Source organism: Malus domestica, chromosome 14 (assembly GCF_042453785.1).
Source record: "Malus domestica chromosome 14, GDT2T_hap1".
Lineage (NCBI taxonomy): Eukaryota > Viridiplantae > Streptophyta > Magnoliopsida > Rosales > Rosaceae > Malus > Malus domestica.
In genome coordinates, this window is record NC_091674.1 from 7,325,280 (window position 1) to 7,344,752 (window position 19,473).

Genomic DNA, 19,473 nt, shown 5'->3' on the forward strand with positions numbered 1-19,473 from the left:
GTAAGATGATCCAAAACTGATTAATCTCAAAGGTAAGAAATCATGTATTTAAATCAATAACCAAAAAGAACCTACATGTAACTTTTTGCAATTTCCCTCGTGTATAATCTTCCAGTGATTTCAATTTGTCCTTGAGATATTGCAGAATAGCTTTGGTTCCTCCATCTAAAACTGTCCTCCACATTTTATCAAGTATAAATCCATACAACGAGAAGATCAATGATGCATAGGAAAAGCAAGGGATTTAGAACTCCGGCAATCATACAAATGAAGTATATTCAACAGGTATCATTTTAGTATCATGGGATTGACTCTGCAGTAGAAAGTCTGACAGATTAGCATGCAATTAGACAAAGTGTTATGCCTCACTGACATTTTTTCTTTATTCTATGAATAAAGGAATTGATAGCAAGAAACTATCTAGGGTGCATCACTATAAGAACTTAAAGCGGTCATATTTTGAGCTTGGGATCAGGCCCCAAGTTTTGTAAATCCTAATAGGTGTAATTTTGCCTTGCATTTCCTAGTTTTGAGCTTGGGATCAGACCCCAAGTATAGGTATCACACTCATTCAAACTATTGTGAAAGGCCTTAGGATTTAGAACATAAATGTTTATGACCACCTTGTCATGACCACTATCATCACCTATACATACTTCCACCACTTTGTCATGACCACATTGTTGTCCGCGGCCTAGTGACATCATGACCATCGTCTTAACTACCGTCATCTTATGTTGCGCATCAAGACCATCGTTGCCACCATCACATCTCCTATATATGACGAGTTCGATACCAAATTATCATGAGTAGCGCATTGAGTCATGTAGCCCAATTTCACAACCCTTTAGTATAAATGTATCGCTTTATTAAAAAGAAAAGCACCTACTTAATTACTCGTTGTAATGTAAGATTCTGGAAAATCCTTTCGAGGTAATCCAATATACAATTAATTGGCTGCAACGACTCATAAACTTGAACAAATAGTAGGTATAAGTTGAATGATAGCTTAAAGGGCTGCACAACATACAGTTAAAGATAAGCAATTGTTAAAAAGACAGAGTCCCATTACCTATGAAACCATCACCTATTCACCTTGATATATATTGGATTGAAATGTCACAAGTAAAAAGTTAGGCCACCTAAGGTACACTCTTCACAGCGTGCTAGTTCTTCACGCCTAACACATCCAACCACCTTGACACATAGACAGTGGCGGAACTTGGATTTTGAGTTAGGAGGGACCTCTTACAAATGTAAAGAAAACGTAGCAACACTGCCAACAACACCATCTCTGCAACAACACTGCAACATGCTCGCAAATTCCTCTAATGCTTGCGAATCCATCTCTTAACTATCCCCCATCCATCGTTTGGTCACGGTCTTAGCCATTACTTTGCTGCTCTAGATTTTTGGTCCGATTCTGATGTTTGTTTGCTATGTGATGATGGTGTTGATTTTTCACTTCCACTCTATTTCATCAGTATGTTCTGACTAGATGGGAGTTGTGTTAAATGGCGAAGAAAACAACCTAATAGAAAGGCTAACGAGAACATGAAAATTGCACATGGATGGAAGCATAATTCAAGCCTGTTAGTAACCAGCAACACCATGCGAAAAAGGTTTAAACTCTGGTAGAACTAGCTCTCTCACCTACTTCCTTTCTCTCCCTTTAGTGATGCCCTAATCCTCAGAAAAATCTTTGGTAATTAGAAGGATCACTCTTTTTTTTTTCTCTGTGAAAAGAATGTCAGGGTAGGCCTGGGACCATTATGGTCCCTTCATGACTCTGCCCCTGCACACATACGACTCTATCGTGAAGAGTTAGAAGGAGAAGACTTCTACTTTCCTAGTACGTAGTATTAAATATTACAAGTATTTGTTGATTTGGAATTATGGGACCATAATAAAAGCAATAATCCAAACTGATATCCAATGCTTGTAGCATATATATGAGAAGAGCATGAATTGTAAAATACAAAAAAACAATGAGAAATATATATGAGGCACATTAAGAAAATTGGTTAGTCCATGGGATTAAACCAAGAAATTGGTTTAGTGGTACATATCCTCCACTGGAGTATAAGTCCAAACCAGGACACTGGGTCCGGTCCAGTTAGCAAAGCGAACTGTAAACCCGACCGAAGCAATCCCTCCAAACCACCGCGGCGGGAAAATGGTAAATTGGATAGCTAATTGGCGGGAACAAATCGAAGCTCCAAAAATTCACATATAAATGCAAGCCCTCACTACCTAGACCATTTTCCCAAATTTCAAAACTACCGACTCGAAGAAAAATGGGGAAGAGAAAGAAAGCTAGGGTTTCTGAGCAGAAGCAGCAACCACCACCACAAGTCGAAGACGACGAAGAAGAGCACGAACGGAGCGACGAAGATCGCGACCCCCCGACTTCCACCAACGAGAAGAGCCTCTATGAGGTGCGTAAAATCCGTTCAAAATTCAAAATTTTCTTGATGCGATTCGATTAGCGTTTGATTTCGATCGGAAAGGTGGAAAATTTGATTTGTACAGTGCTTTTTGCCCTAATTTGGGAAATTGGGGTTTTTGATGGATTAGGTTTTGTTTTTGTTTCGTAGGTTCTTGGCGTGGAGAGAAGCGCTACTCAGCAGGAAATAAAGAAAGCGTACCATAAATTAGCATTGCGATTGCATCCGGATAAGAATCCCGGTGATGAGGTGAGAAAGTTTGATATAATTTAGGGGTTTTCTGTGAATTGTGGTGTTTCTGTGAGTGTAAATTTCTGGTATTGTTCGTGTAGGAAGCTAAAGAAAAGTTTCAGCAATTGCAAAAGGTGATATCGATTCTCGGGGATGAGGAGAAACGAGCACTCTATGACGAGACGGGTTGCCTTGATGATGATGTGAGTGTCTGATGTTATTTTCTTTGCTTTTTGATTCATTCACTTTAATGCATACTGCTGTTCAGTGTGATAAGTAGGATTCTTTACTAGAAATGACAAGTAGAAAGTTGGGGTGGATGTTTCTCGACTAGAATAATTGTAATCTTCATACTTGCGCAACTGCTTTGGAAGATCAAATTGGAGGGTTTTAGATACTTAGGGAAATCAAATGTTGGCTTTGTTCAAGTGGTGCTTATTTTTGTTTCATTGTCATGAGCAGGACCTTGCTGGTGATGTTGTTCAGAATCTGCATGAATATTTCCGGGTCATATATAAAAAGGTCATGATGTTTTCATCTTTTTATGCTGTCTTGATATAACAGTGTCGTTTGTACTTTCGGCATATTGCTGACAACATGCACATCCATTGCAGGTCACCGAAGCTGATATCGAAGAATTTGAAGCAAACTACAGGGGATCTGATTCCGAGAAGAAAGATTTGATTGATCTGTATAGCCAGTGCAAGGGGAATATGAACAGGTATTAGCTTTATTTATCACTGCGTTTATCCTTTTTGTCATTTGATTTGCTGTTTTTGTTTGATATTACAGTTCATTCCCTTGCAGACTATTCTGTTCGATGATATGTTCTGATCCTAAACTCGATTCACACCGCTTCAAGGATATCCTTGATGAGGCAATAGCTGCAGGTGTGTTATGTTTATTAAGCTCTAGTTTCATAGTGAATTTCTGGGATTTTGGTTCATATTTTATTTTAGGTGTTTGAATATAATGTTTATATTTATGTGATTGAAGGATTACAAGGATTTCAAATGATTCATTGGACATAGTCATTTCAGATTCAGTTATTACATTATATCTGGTCATTTCATGGATTATATCTTTGCGTTATAACGAATATGAACCATTATTTTGAATCCTTATATCCAAATGAAGTCTTTGCCTCTTTGTCTTTAAGAAAAAGAGTAAAAATTCCAGTCCTACCACAAATTTAAGTGTCAATATTACTAGGAATTATCTTTTTCTGAGCTCAGGCCTGGCTTGCAAACCATGGCCACTTGGTTCTTAAAGATATCTAAAATACAACCATAAGTGATAAGATTCACTACGAATGTTAGTCAGATGGCCCTAGTTCGCTTCTTAGAGTTAGAGGGGCCTTATCAGTTGCTTGATTCTTTCTTTTTGACACTGCTTAAGGTTTTTGGGTTCAACAAATGATCCTCTATGCAACATTATTAGAGCCTTTTTCTAATTATCTAGAGTAATTTCATTCAAGTCACATGCCATCTTATATTTTCTAATTACTCGTACTCTTAAATCACTCTTTCACATTGGTTGTTGAACATGTTGAAACCATCATAGTCGGTTCTCTCTCATTTTAAGTCAATGAATGTTATTGACGAATAAACCTTTATATTTAAGTAACAGAAATCATTAATGGATTCTTGTTGTACTGAAATGTCCCGCAATTGAGGGTGTTTTTAGTAACCTCGTATGTTTCTCACACAGACCCTCTCCGTTTCTGTCTCTTAACAGGAGAACTGAAATCAACCAAAGCCTACATGAAATGGGCAAAGAAAGTATCTGAAACAAAACCTCCTACCAGCCCTTTAAGGAGAAAGACCAAGTGAGTACTTCTCAACAAGTTTATTTAATTGCTTATACTTAGTTTTAGCTCAACCGAGAAACGGAAAAGGTTTATGCTTAAATCTAATCTTTTACAGGGCAAAGAAACAGACAGAAGATCTGTATGCAATCATATCTCAGCGCCGCAGTGAGAGGAAAAACCAGTTTGATTCGATGTTTTCTTCTCTAGTTTCCAGATACGGGGGGAACACTTCTTCTTCAGAACCCACGGAAGAAGAATTTGAGGCTACACAGAAAAAACTTGAAAGAAAAAGGTCCTCCACGAAATCAAAGCGCAAGTAATTCAAGCTGCCAGAGCGAGAACTTTACTCTATCAGACCGATGTTGTGCACGTTGAAAACACTAGCGCCTTTTGTTCAACTGTTTAAACGTACCTGCAAAATTGTGTTCGAGCTCTGTTCATGGATTTAAGTGCGTTTGCCTGACCTAATGTGCTCGTGATCAGTTAATCGATCCTTTTCTTTTTGGAAAACTTATTCCCCCGTATCAACTATCAACTATCAACCATTGTTAGTTGATACGGGATGTACAAAGAAGCCTTTGCTGTTTTATCGCGCTATTGAGCTTTGGACTTTTCAGTGTTCACTACTGGTCATTGTTAGGTTATCTTACCTTTATACAACAACAACAACAACAACAAAGCCTTTTCCCACTAAGTGGGGTCGGCTATATGAATCCTAGAACGTCATTGCGCTCGGTTTTGTGTCATGTCCTCCGTTAGATCCAAGTACTCTAAGTCTTTTCTTAGAGTCTCTTTCAAAGTTTTCATAGGTCTTCCTCTACCCCTTCGGCCCTGAACCTCTGTCCCGTAGTCACATCTTCGAACCGGAGCGTCAGTCGGCCTTCTTTGCACATGTCCAAATCACCGGAGCCGATTTTCTCTCATCTTTCCTACAATTTCGGCTACTCCTACTTTACCTCGGATATCCTCATTCCCAATCTTATCATTTCTTGTGTGCCCACACATCCCACGAAGCATCCTCATCTCCGCTACACCCATTTTGCGTACGTGTTGATGCTTCACCGCCCAACATTTTGTGCCATACAACATCGCTGGCCTTATTGCTGTCCTATAAAATTTTCCCTTGAGCTTCAGTGGCCTACGACGGTCACACAACACGCCGGATGCACTCTTACACTTCATCCATCCAGCTCGTATTCTATGGTTGAGATCTCCATCTAATTCTCCGTTCTCTTGCAAGATAGATCCTAGGTAGCGAAAACGGTCGCTTTTTGTGATCTTCGCTAGATTGCTCCGGTCATTAGTGTGGATAAGTATATAAATGGATAGAGATAGGAAAGCAAACACAAGATGTACGTGGTTCACCCAGATTGGCTACGTCCACGGAATAGAAGAGTTCTCATTAATTGTGAAGGGTTTACACAAGTACATAGGTTCAAGCTCTCCTTTAGTGAGTACAAGTGAATGATTTATTACAAATGACATTAGGAAATATTATGGGAGAATGATCTCGTAATCACGAAACTTCTAAGTATCGGAGTGTGGTGTCGTCTTGACTTGCCTTATCTGTCTCATAGGTAGATGTGGCATCTTCTCTGGAAGTACTCTTCCTCCATCCAGGGGTGGTATCTTTAACTGGTGGAGATGCACAAGGTAATGTATCAATTTCACTTGAAGCTTACTTGTAGTTTCAGGCTTGGTCAAGCGCGATACAAACCATGTAGTAGGAGTCCCCCAAGTCGCCGAGCTAGGGGGTCTGCTGAAAGAGGTGACAGACAAGGTAAGCAATCAGAGCTCCGACTGATTGTTCACCTTCTCCCCATCTTGCAGCAGCATGAAGGATAAAGAGAAGAAAAATGAGAAGAGATGATATGAGATACTTTTGCTTTTGAAGAAGTAACTTTCCACAGGCTTATTCTTGAACTGAGCTGAAGGGTTTTCTGGTTTCCTCCAGAGTATAAGGCCGACTGAAGAATTTGAGGGTCAAAACAAGTCCATCAAATATAGAGTACGTTCCACCCTGCTGATATGTGATACTTTTGCTTTTGACAGAGTAATGGATGTATCGGCACGTGTGCTGTTACGCTTGTCTCCACATGCTTCCTTGTATCCTTCGCACTTGCCCTATCTGTTCCTCAAGCAGATGCGGAATCTTACCTTTATGATCCAACAAAAAAATTATGGTGCTTCAAGTTCAAAATATGAGATATTTTGAGTTTGTTAACCGTTGAATCTTAATTTTTGTATTTTTGAACAAAGATCTACAGTATCTTATGCTTCGGACCATGTAGAAAATCTCATGATGCAAAACTTGTGTTATTCACTTGGGTTTCTGGTGTTGGAAAAGGTGGCCAATTATACCTTTTTCCGAGCACACTTTGCCAGTTTGCCCTTGAAAATCACTTTGAGTTAACTTGCTCCATAGATTAATCTTTTTAGTTTTTGCATCTCATTTTTACCATCCACTGTAAAGTTCGTAAAAAACCCTTCAAATTTACTGACATGGCATAAAAGGGACCTACGATTTTCTTGATGGGTATGCCATTTGGATAAAGGAAAATGATAAACACACATTCTATTTAGTTTTTTTGCACATTTTTGTTTAATTTTGACCGTTGGCTTCATTTGATTAATTCAATCTAGTGATTTAAAATAAAGATGTGTGTGAGAAGCTTAATTTTTTTTTTTTGGTAGAAACTACTCTTCCCAAACCGTGTTTGTGCAGACTAATAATGTTTAGAAAAAGCCCATGCTCAAGGGAGGAAAACTGAACAAAGCCATACCCATAAGTTTACCAATCAAGTCAATGAATTAATAAATTAATGGAGAATTAACGAATATAATCAAGACAAACAGGTCATAAGGTGAAACAAAGAGTACAAAACTCATTCTCGAATTCTTGTTGTCTTAGGGCCACTTTTCCAATCAAGAATTTGTTCAACTAACCCACAACTTAACAGACTAATTTTAATCACTTTTTGGGCTTAATTTACTCAATTTGAATTTGCCTTTCTAAGTTGGATTTTCGAAGTTGTGCTAGCTTTAGTTTAAGGATATTGAATAACTGGGCCTTCAAAAAGTTGTGCTGGCTCTAGTGAATGAATGTTGACTAGGCTTCTCGATAATTTGTGTAAACCGGTATAAGGACTTGATCAATTCTCTATGTGGGAATTGGTTTCCCGTGTGATCCCGTGTAGGGTCACTCATGAGAAAACATGTTGGAGAATAGGATCTCAAAAAAGTATATATACAATTAATATATGGGGTATTGTAGAGGTCTTTGTGGTAAAATCACGCACCTAACAGTATGTCACTAAGTGAGGACAATATTGGTGGTGGACCGTAATGTGCCTATAAAGTTTATCATGATGTCAGAGTAGGTTGTCCCATGTGTGATGTAATGCCCCGATCTCGATATACGTTCAGGATCAACACGTGACGTTACCAAATACCCGTATCTCAAACATATCCCACCTCTGAGATATGGGCAAAGCACAACTCGAGATCCAAATGTGTAATAATTTTTCGTATACTTTATGGCTGCATATAACCTCCTCGTTAGACTACCTATGTACCCTAAATAAGGATCAAGCCATTCGTAATTTGTCCTTCACTACACTCAAACAATCATCACATAAATCACTATGTCTCAACATAATACCACACAACAAACATGCAACATCACGAGGAAAATTCGACGAAGCGCAACATAATCTCTAGCCATATTCGTCAACAAGTCTGATCATAATGACAACAATACAACCAACATCATTCCACAATCACATCAATCATTAACACATATCATACATCGAAATGCAGGGGTAGAGCGACACAGTTTAGTCGAAGCCTACATCTCTGAAGTTGAAATCAAATCCAAGGAACCAACAAGTCAAATGATGCGATTTCGGACCACTCAATGAAATCCATCAACATCGGGTTCCGGACCACTCAACGGAACCAAAACACCAAAGGGGATTTAATTGGATTGAAAGCAAACCACAAAGTAGCTCACGAATGTCCTATTGATTTTCCTTATTAACACTAAGATTTGTCAATTGTAGCATATGAAAATAAGGATCTTTCCCACATAAGATTGTTTAATCTAACTACTTAAAATGTCACAAAAGCTGGGTTGTTGTCCCTACTGACCAGCCACCGAAAAATAATTATTAGACCGACTTACACTTATCTAAAGTCTACAAAATTTTATATGAACACACTAGACACACAGAGCTACACTCACACAAATTTTTGGGATTTTTGGAGTTGATTTGTTATTTAAATTAAATCAAACAAAAATATGATAGAAACAAATTTTAAATAGTTTTCAAATTAAGAAAAACGATTTAGGGGAATTGCTATCCACCGCCAAATAATCATGCAAACATATTATGGTTCATTCAAATTCCTTTTATTTCCCAATGAAGATGCTCAAGTTGGCTTAATGTTAGAACTCAACCTATTACTCTTTCTTATGTAGTATGTTAAGAGAATAACGTTTTCAACTTAACTTAGTCCCTAGTGATGAGCCCATATTGTATCATATATTTTACCCTATTCTTATTATTAATTTATTGGTTATTTAGGTAGAATTTTGATAATTTGTTATATATTTTCAATGTAGGATATTCGACTTTCTCTTGAGCAAAAAGTGATCAAACGGATGAATTTTGGAGTGATTCTAATTGGAGGATGTTCTTGTGCCTTTCAAGATGATTGTATCAAAATTCCAGATTTTTCTATGAAGCCCTTTGACGGTTTCGATGAAATTAAGGCCCAGCGCACAGTTTTCCCAGATTGATGTTTCTGGACGTTTTGGGTATTTTGGAGGTCAAGATGATATATTTTGAGGAAGATTCCTTCTGAGGATTTGTAGGGGACATCTTAAGATTTCAAAAGAGACCTTTTGGGACCAAATCAAAGTTGATTTGGTGGATCAAAAGATGGATTTTCTGAGGACTCCGAATTCTAGTTCAAATAGGAAACCTTTTATTTTCTGTTTTACCATTTAATTATGTTTCCTAGTTTTATTCTAAGACATTTTCAAGGTAGAGTTTTATTTTCTAGTAGTATAAATAAAGGGGAGGAGAAAAACGCACGCACACTTTAGAGAGCTTTTGGATTCAAGTTTATTTTCAAGGTGTTTTCTATTTTTGTTTTTAATAATATTTCGTTTTATGGTTGTTTGTAACTAATTTTCCGTTTGCTAGAGTGATGCCTTGAGCCTTAGCATGAATATGTAGTCCTTATTTAATTACTTATGATATTATGCATGTTTACTTTGAGTTATTAATCACTGTGCTTTAAACTATCTTTATATCTTAATGCTTAGCTACCATTAGGATGTTTAGATAAGTAATCGGATGCAATTCGGTCAGAATACCACCGGGTAATTAAGTATTTCTTTTTGTGATTGATATTTGTAATTTCACTTAGGAGGAATACCATGTCTTAGGGGTTCATGGTTTTTCAAAGGGTTTTCACAAAGCATAATGAGTCATGCATGTTTATATTTGATCTGAATACCACAGACGGATTGCATGTTTGATATGCGTTATAGCTTGAATACCACGAGTAGAATATGCATTAGGAAAACCTAACCTTCAAAGTTGCATGTGTAATTCATAAGTAATTGATAAATTTACATAGGGTTGTTAAGGGGACAGCGGAACCCTAGGTTTTTACAAATTGGTTTTCAAAACTATTTTCTTTTGTTTTCTTTACTTTGTCAATTTATTTAATTATTTTTAATTAAATTTGCTTTTATATTTTAGGTCATTAAATCACCTTTTTCTAAACTTTGTTTTTAAATAATTAATTAAGATTTGGTATTTACATAAATTATTCAAACAATCCATGCAGAAAACGACCTTGTTTAAGCCATTTATACTATAACTACCTTGTTCTCTTGCAAGTATTTTGAAGTGTTTTTATCACTACTTTTGCAGGTGGTAAAAATCCCTATCACCTAGCATGCAATCTAGAATAATGTGTTCATAGATTTAACAAGTAGAAATCATTAAGAACGAAAATAGTTTGAGTCATCACAAGACATCGTAAGTACTAGCGTTGTCTTACTTATCCTAGAAATTGGTTCACATGTTAATCGCAATTAACAAGTACTACTCTAAAACATATGTAGGTTCTCATTCGACAAGGGCAGACACACACATATTCATAGCATTATAATCCTAGATATGCTTACTAAGTATGCATCCATAGAAAACAAATAAAGAATTCATCATTGAGACAAGTAGTGAATCTATTTTCATCCTTTCATAAAAGTAATTCAAATGAAATATCATAACAAACTTGCAATATTCGGGGCTTCTAAACAGCCCCTAACTACTAAAAATTTAGTTACACATAATCCTTTAATTAAAACAAAAGATACACATGAGTTTGAGAAGATAGAACTGAAAGAAATCGACTGAGGCCTCCTCCTCTTTCCTTCCTTCCCCAACGCTGCTTTTAAACCAAGTCTTGCTGCATCATTTTCTTCTCCTTAACTCACCCACTAATAGCCATTTAGTGATGACAATAAGTGAGAGGAAATGGTAAAACAATTATAACTCATTGGGTAGCCTTTATGCCAATCACTCCCTCTTAATCCTCATCTTTAATTCCATTTCCTCTGATATTTGAATAGGTGTCAGCTAACTTGTTCTTGGCTGCATCAATTTTGGCTGCTAGATTTATTGGGTTTATTGCTTTCAGTGCAGTTACAAACTGCTCAACCTCTTGGTAACCTTTTAGTGTTAAAATGGTCATAACTTCTTCTAGACAAATCATATTAACAATCTTCGAAATGCTCCAGAAAATAGACATTTGTAGCTTTCCAAACATTTAAGCTTATTCTCTAATTCATTCTGTGCTATTTGCAACTTGCTTCCAAAGTCAGCTGATCTGCACATGCAGTTTTGACAAATTTGTTTCTTAAAATCCCACTTGTGCAATTTTTTTTTTCTTTGCTTGACAAATCCTACAAAACACAAAAACAAAGTAAATAGCTAAAAAATATAAGGAACTAACTAAGAAAAGACAAGTGAATTTGATGCAAAATATATACAAATACGAGCCTATCAGGATTCCGGACCACTTAACGGAATCACGGAGTAGAAGGGATTCCAAACCTGTCAACCGAATCGCAGAGTACAATGCATATCGAACCACTCAATGAAATCCAAGCTAGATATGATTCCAGACCACTCAATGGAATCCAGACGGAGTAGGGAACCGGACCACTCAACGGAACCCCAACAGAAACCCAATTTCGGATCACTTAACGAAACCGAGCATAAGTCCAAGAAATATAGCAACGCTTGAAGAAGAAGACATGAAACAAGTACTCAAAATACAAAAGCTCAATGAAGCAAGAAATAGAACAAAGCATAAGGTACACAATTAGAACGGCTCAACAAAAATGATAAATGAAATAATGATACGATATGTGAAACAAGTCTTGAAGCAACAAACCCCATGACAATGGATTTATGGTCCACTACTAGCCCTCACATTTCATCACATCAGGCCAAACATACAAATCAACCACATTTCACAACAAGTTCAATACACAAGTCAAATCACATAAAATAAACAAGCATAACACAATGTGATGCCATCAATACGTAAACCGAGATGCACGTCAATCGAGGAAGACACTTCATCATGTTGATCCCAATAAGCTCCATGGAATCTCAACAACACTCTAAGATCAACAACACGCTAGAAGAACTCGGGCTAGTTGACTTAAAAGCCAACCGTTGATTAAGGTCGAGAGTAGGGTCCATAACCCTAGAAATCTAAACTGGAAGATCCGCTTATTAGATTTCTGATCCATAACTTCCCAAAGTCCACATTTACTTCTAAAATAACATACTGAAACTTCATTACGATCCAACGGTTGCATCTCCGTCAATTGCTAGAATTTGGTTGCTATCATCGTTTGGTTTTACAAACTTAGAAATTCAATTTAGGAAGATCCATACATCGGATTCCCAATTTGTCAGTTCCTATGGTCCTTAAATATTACATACTATAACGTAGTAAGGTTTGATGACGATCCAACGGTCGGATCGTTGAATCATAAAATGGTCAAGTGGTGTAATATTCAATACTAGGTTCAAACTATCGAACTAGATTGAACGGTTATCAAATTTGAAATCAGAACATCGAATTTAACTTAAAAAGGCAACGTCATCCTACTGGCCAAGCACTGCCGCAGGTGGCGGTTTCCGACGAACGGAAATCCTAAATTCAGACCAACACTAAAATTCACCAAATTTTACAAAAATGTACAATCCTAGGCCGAAGCCTAATTCGGCAGGGAAGTGGTTGGAAAATCCTTCGAACCGTTAGAAACCCTCGATTTGGGTTATTGTTGATTTGGCTCCATTGATGCTCCGACGCCCCCAAACTTGGTTGGGCTTTGTTCCTGGTCTCAAGATGAGTGGTTTGGTGGTGATCGGAACTTGCAGAATCGACGATTCTCCATCAGGACACCCACGAAACCAGTGAGTTCTATTCTTCATTAAATCGGGGTCAATTTGACTGGGTTTTTGGTGTAAATGGAAAAGGAGAGGCCATGGAGGAATTTATAGGTAGTGTCCCGGTGCAATTCGCCGGAAAAATTGACGATTTGTCGTTGGAATTTCACCTAGAAACTGGGTTGGGTCACAAGTTAAGGGAGGGGCTCCAGTTCTGTAACTCCCCGCCCTCGAAATATTTATTTTCAGGAAATAGTTCCGATGATAAGCCCAATTAAACTCTTTTTTAATTTACTACTTTTACACACTATTCTTAATTTAACACCATTTTCTTATCTTAGATCAATTTCCATTTTAAAGATTAATTCTCAATTATTTAACCTCGTTTATTTTATGGATGCATCTAATTTCTCGTTAGATTGCCTACGTATCCTTTAGAGGGATCAAGCCAATCACACCAACCGTAAGAGAAATTGAACAAACCCTACTTAGGTCACACATTTACATAATACTCAACAAAGAATTATATACACATAACCAGATTCCACCACTTTCTTATAATTCCTCCATCAAGTCCAACATGAATAAAATTAACTAAAGATCACCCAAAATCCAAGGTGAGGCTCACGGCAAGCCTACTCATCAACTTAAACCAATTCTTTGCTACTTTAGTTACAAGTTTAAAATCCACACAAATTGATCCAACTTACACCAAGAACTTAACATAAATTAATCCATCTATTAGAACCAAAAAGAAAATATGATAGGGTTTCTTGGGTTCTCACTTCCAAACTCCTCCAAAGTTGTTCATCAATCTACTACTTCGTTACTACACTCTTAAAATAACTTCATCACCACGAATCCTCAACAATTGGGAGCAGCCTCTCCATAAATGGGGGTAAGGCTAGCCGACATTCACCTCTCCCAGACCCTGCGTAAAGCGGGCGCCTTGTGCACTGGGTACGACCAGGAATCCTCAACAAGAACCTTAAAATTGCGAGTTAAATACTTCAATCTCAAACTTGTTTGAAAATGAAACTTGGAATTCGAAAGATCCACTTACATATCCTGCAAGTGCATGATGAAATGAGTATTTTTCTCTCTTGGGTCGAGACCCATCTTCGGCGATATTGGCCAAAATCGGCTAAAAACCCACGAAAACCGTCGAAACTTATAGGCTTCAATATATGAGCACGCTTAGTTCTAGCATATGGTTTTGGTATCAATTGAAGAAGGCTTCACTATGAATACATAGCCTTTGACCGTGCGTGATTTCGTTGCCCTATGAGAAAGTTATCATTTTTGGAGTGAATAAGAATTAAGGGGAAGAAGAACACAGCAGCCCCCCTTGCTGCATCTGTGCCAACTGTGGAAAGAAAAAGAAGGGAAGCCTTTGGCTTCTAGAATACTCCCTCCCAAAATTACCACTTAGCCCTCTAACTTTGCTTGTTCATATCTTACTCGTTATAATTCTGTTTCACTAACGGTTTTTGCCTACACACTCGTAGGGCCGTCCTCTATTTAAATATATCAAGAAATAAAATAAAATTTATGAGGATAAAATAAGTCCTCGTATAATTACATTAACCAAATAGGGGCACTTTTGTCATTTCCACTTATCGATAGATTTTACCACGTAAATTATAATAATGTCCGGAAACAAAACTTTAAAATTTCCCAATTCTATTTCCATAACCATAAATTGATTTATTTTTTATTTTTACAACATATTCATAATTATGAATATTTAATTCATATATTTAAATTTTCAGGGTATTACAGGTTCCCTCCTCCCTCATTTCCCCTCATTTTCTCCTTTCCCATTGGTCTTTTCTTTTTCTCTATTTCCTCATTGGCCACCCCTAATCCCTCATTTCTCTTCTTTTCTTTCAATCCCAGCCATCCATCTCTTTCCTTTCTCCATCACAGCCATCCATGTGGCTTTTCTAGATTTTATGGAGCATTCCAGATTATGATCAAATGACCATTTCGCCCTTAACTTTGCTCATTCATATCTTATTTGTTATAACTTCGTTTTACGAACGGTTTACACATATGTGTTCGTGAGATCAAACTCAGTTCGAAAATATAAATTGTGACCTCGAACAGTCTACGAATTTTAAATAACTTATTTCCAAACTTCAAACTTTGTAACTAGTTTAATTAAAATCTAAATTCAAATAAATTAATATAAATTCCCAAAAAATAATATAAAATCTCAATAATACAAATATGTAGATTATAACAGTGAAATCTAGGAACAGGATTTCACATGTGAAGCCCAACGACCACATGTGCTCCACGCTACTCGAATTGTGTTGTCCACGTGCTAGACTTGAAAATCAGCCACATGTGAGGGGGCGTGTTCCAAATATTAATCCTGCATCAGAGAAAGAATGGGCCTTGCAATAATTAGACTACTTCACATATTGCTAAGTCACTTTAGATTGCTTGATTATTGCTCAGGCTACGACATGCAAATAGGTTTTATTGAAAGTTGTTGCTCTTGAGTTGATTGCATATGTGAATGTTTAAGATTACCTAAAGGAGTATGTGATGGAACAATTTCATTGCCTTGCATTGAGAGTTGTGAGAAATAGGCCCGGGTAGGAAGAAGAGATCCCTTCCACCTTATTTAGAGATGGGGAGGAAGCAAAGCTACTTGTTGAAGCCTTAGGCTGAGAGAATCGATGGAAATAAATGTATGTCGTTTTGACCATTGCTCTAACAGTCTTAACATATATTAACGGCAAGCAAGAAGAAGATAAGAAAACACTAAGCATTCTCTCCCTACTTGTTATTTCTAAAGGCTGCATGCAAAGGTCTCAATATCTATATAATATGAATTTATTGGAATTAAGTTTCCCTTACCAGTCTATGTGCTAGATGCCCTACAAACAAATATAATAAGGGCTGGTTAGTTCAACATCTCAAGTGATTGCATTTTTCGATGTCCATGTGCCAATGCCAGGTTGGACAGTAAGAAGTTGACTGTGGGAGTTTTCATACCAATTTTTAATCTCTTTGCCCTTGATGGCTTCCTTAGGAAAACATCAATTTTTATTTTGTATAAACAGTGTCTATTTTTCTTCATGATATTTATATTTTCGATCCATATTTGTATTTGCAGCCTCATTGAGCCAGTCCGAATCATGAGATTATGATCCCGACATGTGGAGGGCAAGTACCTTTTGTCGCCCAATCTCAGTACATCCATATTAGGCTTACGACACACTTGAAATGAAAACAAGAAAAACAGGTTCTGAAAAAAAAGAAACTAGATCAACTTAAGCGTCTTTTGAGGGGGGGGTCTCAGTGCATCTATATTAGGCTTACGACACGTTTGAAATAAAAACAAGAAAAATAGATTCTGAAAGAATGAAACTAGGTTGACTTAAGCGGCTGGGGGGGGGGTACTCTCTATATTGGAGATGGCATTCGATTGGTGAGATATACAACAACCTGACATGCAAAAGACCAGAATTTGGAAGGTAAATAGGCAGTTTGCAAAAGAGTTATGGTTGTCTCAACAATATGGCGGTACTTCCTTTCACCCAAACCATTTTGTTCAAGGGTATATGGACAAGAGAGTTGGACTTGCTAAGATATTCCCCTCCCCCATCACTTTGTAAAGTTTTGACAAAAATAGCAAAATGATTCAACACAAAGTTGTAAAAGGCAATGAAAGTTGAACAAACATCACTTTTATTAAGTATAGGAAAGATCTAACAATATCTAGTGCACTCATCAATGAATGTCACATAATATTTAAACCCTTCAACATAATTACATGGAAAAGGACCCCAGACATCACTGTGAACAATATCAAATGGGTGCAATGACTTAGAAACAGAAGGAATAAAGGGCAATTTACAAAATTTTCCCTTTAAACATATGTGACACAACATAGACTTTGTATCAAGTGTAACAGACACATTGCACTTTCTTAAAATGGCAGAAACTATAGTATTGGATGGGTGACCTAATCTACTGTGCCATAGACTAGAAGATACTTGTTTTCCAAGAAAAGCAGCTCGTACTTTGAGTGGTGAAGAATGATGTGAAACTGGAAAAGGAAGATGATATAATCCATTACTGCATAGTCCCTTGAATAGAATCCTCCATGTGGCTTTGTCTTGGATCCAAAAACAAAAAGCATCATATATTAATCAGCAATTGTTATCCAAGCACAGTTTATGCACAAATAAGAGATGCTGAGTTAATCTAGGAGCATATAGAACTGAATTAAGTCTCAATGATTTAATAGGTGTATGGATCATTGAAGAACCAATGTGAGAAATTGATAAACCTGCACCACCACCAGCTGTTTGAATTGTCTCATTGGAGGGAAATCGAGAGGCCAGTGACAAGTTATTAAGGTCTGCAGTCATATGTAGGGGTGGATTTTTTTGCCAAATTGCCGTGCCAACCGAATTACCAACCATGCCATACCGATTTTGTGCCAAATTTTTTGTGCCAATCGGTAATGGTACGGTATTGTACCGTACCGAAATTTTATGGTACGGTATTGGTAATGGATATCATTACCACGGTATTACCTTACCGTACCGAACATATAATATAATATATAATTTATAAATTATATAACACATATTTATAATATTCTAATAATTTGATATGATGAAAGAGGCTCAACCTCGGTTCAAGATTCCAAATAGGAAGAAGATTGCGGCTAGTGTGTGTGATTTATATGTGTTGGAGAAGTCTAAGTTATTTGAAGCAATGCATAATCAAGGGGTAAGTATCACAACCGATACTTGAACATCGGTACAAAACATTAACTACATGGTAGTTAACGCTCACTTCATGGATAGTGAATGAAAGTTGCACAAACGGATTATAAACTTCATAAAGATCACAGGTCATAAGGGAGAAGACATTGGGAAAGTTCTAGAAGTGTGTTTGAACCAATGGAGGATAGAGACAATCTTTAGCATGGGGGAAACTTCTATTTGTTTTGGTTCGTAACTTCTATTTGGATTGTAAACTTAATTTTCATCATGAATCTTGATGCATCATTTGAATTATTGTGTGTGTGAATTGTGAATGATGAATAATAAATGAATTTAGGCTACAAAGTATTAGATAAAGGTACAATAAAAAAGTTTTGCACTTGAATTGGGTTAAAAAAGCCAAAACAAATTTTGTCCCAAAACAAAGTGGCAATTACCATTGCCATACCATGCCAACCGAACATTTGGCAATACCGAACTTCGGTATACCGAAAGTTTGGTATGGTATTGGTAATAGATTTTACCAAACCGAAAGTTTGGTACGGTAATTGGTACGAGGGTTTTGGTACGGTAACCGTACCGAACCCACCCCTAGTCATATGTGATGTTGCACCAGAATCTGTAAGCCACATTTGCTGAGAAAGAGCGCTAGGAATTGACAATGGAGCATCAACATGCATGGCTTGCACTTGCTGAGATTGGATGTTTGCATTTCTGAAGTGACCATAATGAAGCTCTATGGTTCCTCTTCCCACAAATTTGACAACCTTCTGAGATTGGATTTTTCAGTATTTTGGAATCGGCAAGTAACTGCTAGATGTCCAAGCTTACCACATATCTGACATGGATGCTGAAAGAAACCTTGGGATCTTGGTGGAGAGGAGCCAAGAATGCCAAGAGCATTATTGTTAAAGGGACTAGATTTGGCATTACCAAATCGAGACTGATAGTAATGCTTGCCTTTACCCTTGTTCTTGTTGTAATTAGGTTTATAGCCAGAACCATGAGATTGATAGACAGCTCTTGAAGATGACCTTCCATTCGAGGAATTTCCATTTTTAAATGGAATATCATAATGTTGATTATCTTCAAAGTGAGAAGATTGAGACGAGCCAGAGCAATTACTAGCAACCATTGTAGACATAAAGGGAGTGACAGGAACATTGGCTAGCATTGCTTCTTTAGCAACTAACAGTGATCGTAGATCCTTCATGGAGATAACATTCTCCCTACCCTTAATAATTGTTCGCAGTGTATTATATTCAGAAGAGAGACCATTAAATGTCAAGATCACAATGTCATCATCATTAAATAGAATTCTAGCAACAACCAAGTAATTGCGAGCTTTTTTTAATGCGTTGAAGATATAAAGAAATGGAGTCTGTACCTTTCTTGATGTTCTGCAGTTCATACTGCATCTGAAAGATTGTAGCTTGAGTGACAATGAAAAATTATTCCTTAAGGTGAACCCACAAATCTCGAGCACTAGTGCTTCCAATAGCACAAGAAATCACAGTCAGAGATAATATGGCAGTGATGAGTTACATGAGAGCCCGATCATGCATCTTCTAGATCCAGAATGTATCACTATCCACTTGCGGAGCAGAATCAATGTAGGACACAGTAGAGTCACTCGAAGGCTGAGCATCAAATCTTGGAGGACAAGGGTTTGTACCATCAACAAAACCCATAATTCCATGGCCTTCGAAAAGAAGCTCCATCTGAAAATGCCATGTGAGGTAGTT

At 37.2% G+C, this 19,473-nt stretch overlaps 1 protein-coding gene and 1 long non-coding RNA gene across 2 annotated transcripts; one reads left to right on the forward strand and one right to left on the reverse strand.

The window, feature by feature from the left end:
- Positions 1 to 1,982: 1,982 nt before the first annotated feature.
- Positions 1,983 to 4,998, forward strand: LOC103454292 (chaperone protein dnaJ 6). Its single transcript, XM_008393900.4, has 8 exons — positions 1,983 to 2,438; positions 2,598 to 2,696; positions 2,780 to 2,881; positions 3,141 to 3,200; positions 3,293 to 3,399; positions 3,486 to 3,568; positions 4,416 to 4,506; positions 4,604 to 4,998. Exons 1-8 carry the CDS (start codon positions 2,298 to 2,300, stop codon positions 4,806 to 4,808), a joined length of 888 nt encoding a protein of 295 aa, XP_008392122.3. The 5' UTR covers positions 1,983 to 2,297; the 3' UTR covers positions 4,809 to 4,998.
- LOC114821064 (uncharacterized) lies at positions 4,919 to 6,904 on the reverse strand. Its single transcript, XR_003768485.2, has 2 exons — positions 6,646 to 6,904; positions 4,919 to 5,138 (listed from the first exon to the last, which is right to left on the reverse strand). It is a non-coding gene; the product is annotated as an uncharacterized lncRNA (long non-coding RNA).
- Positions 6,905 to 19,473: the final 12,569 nt, after the last annotated feature.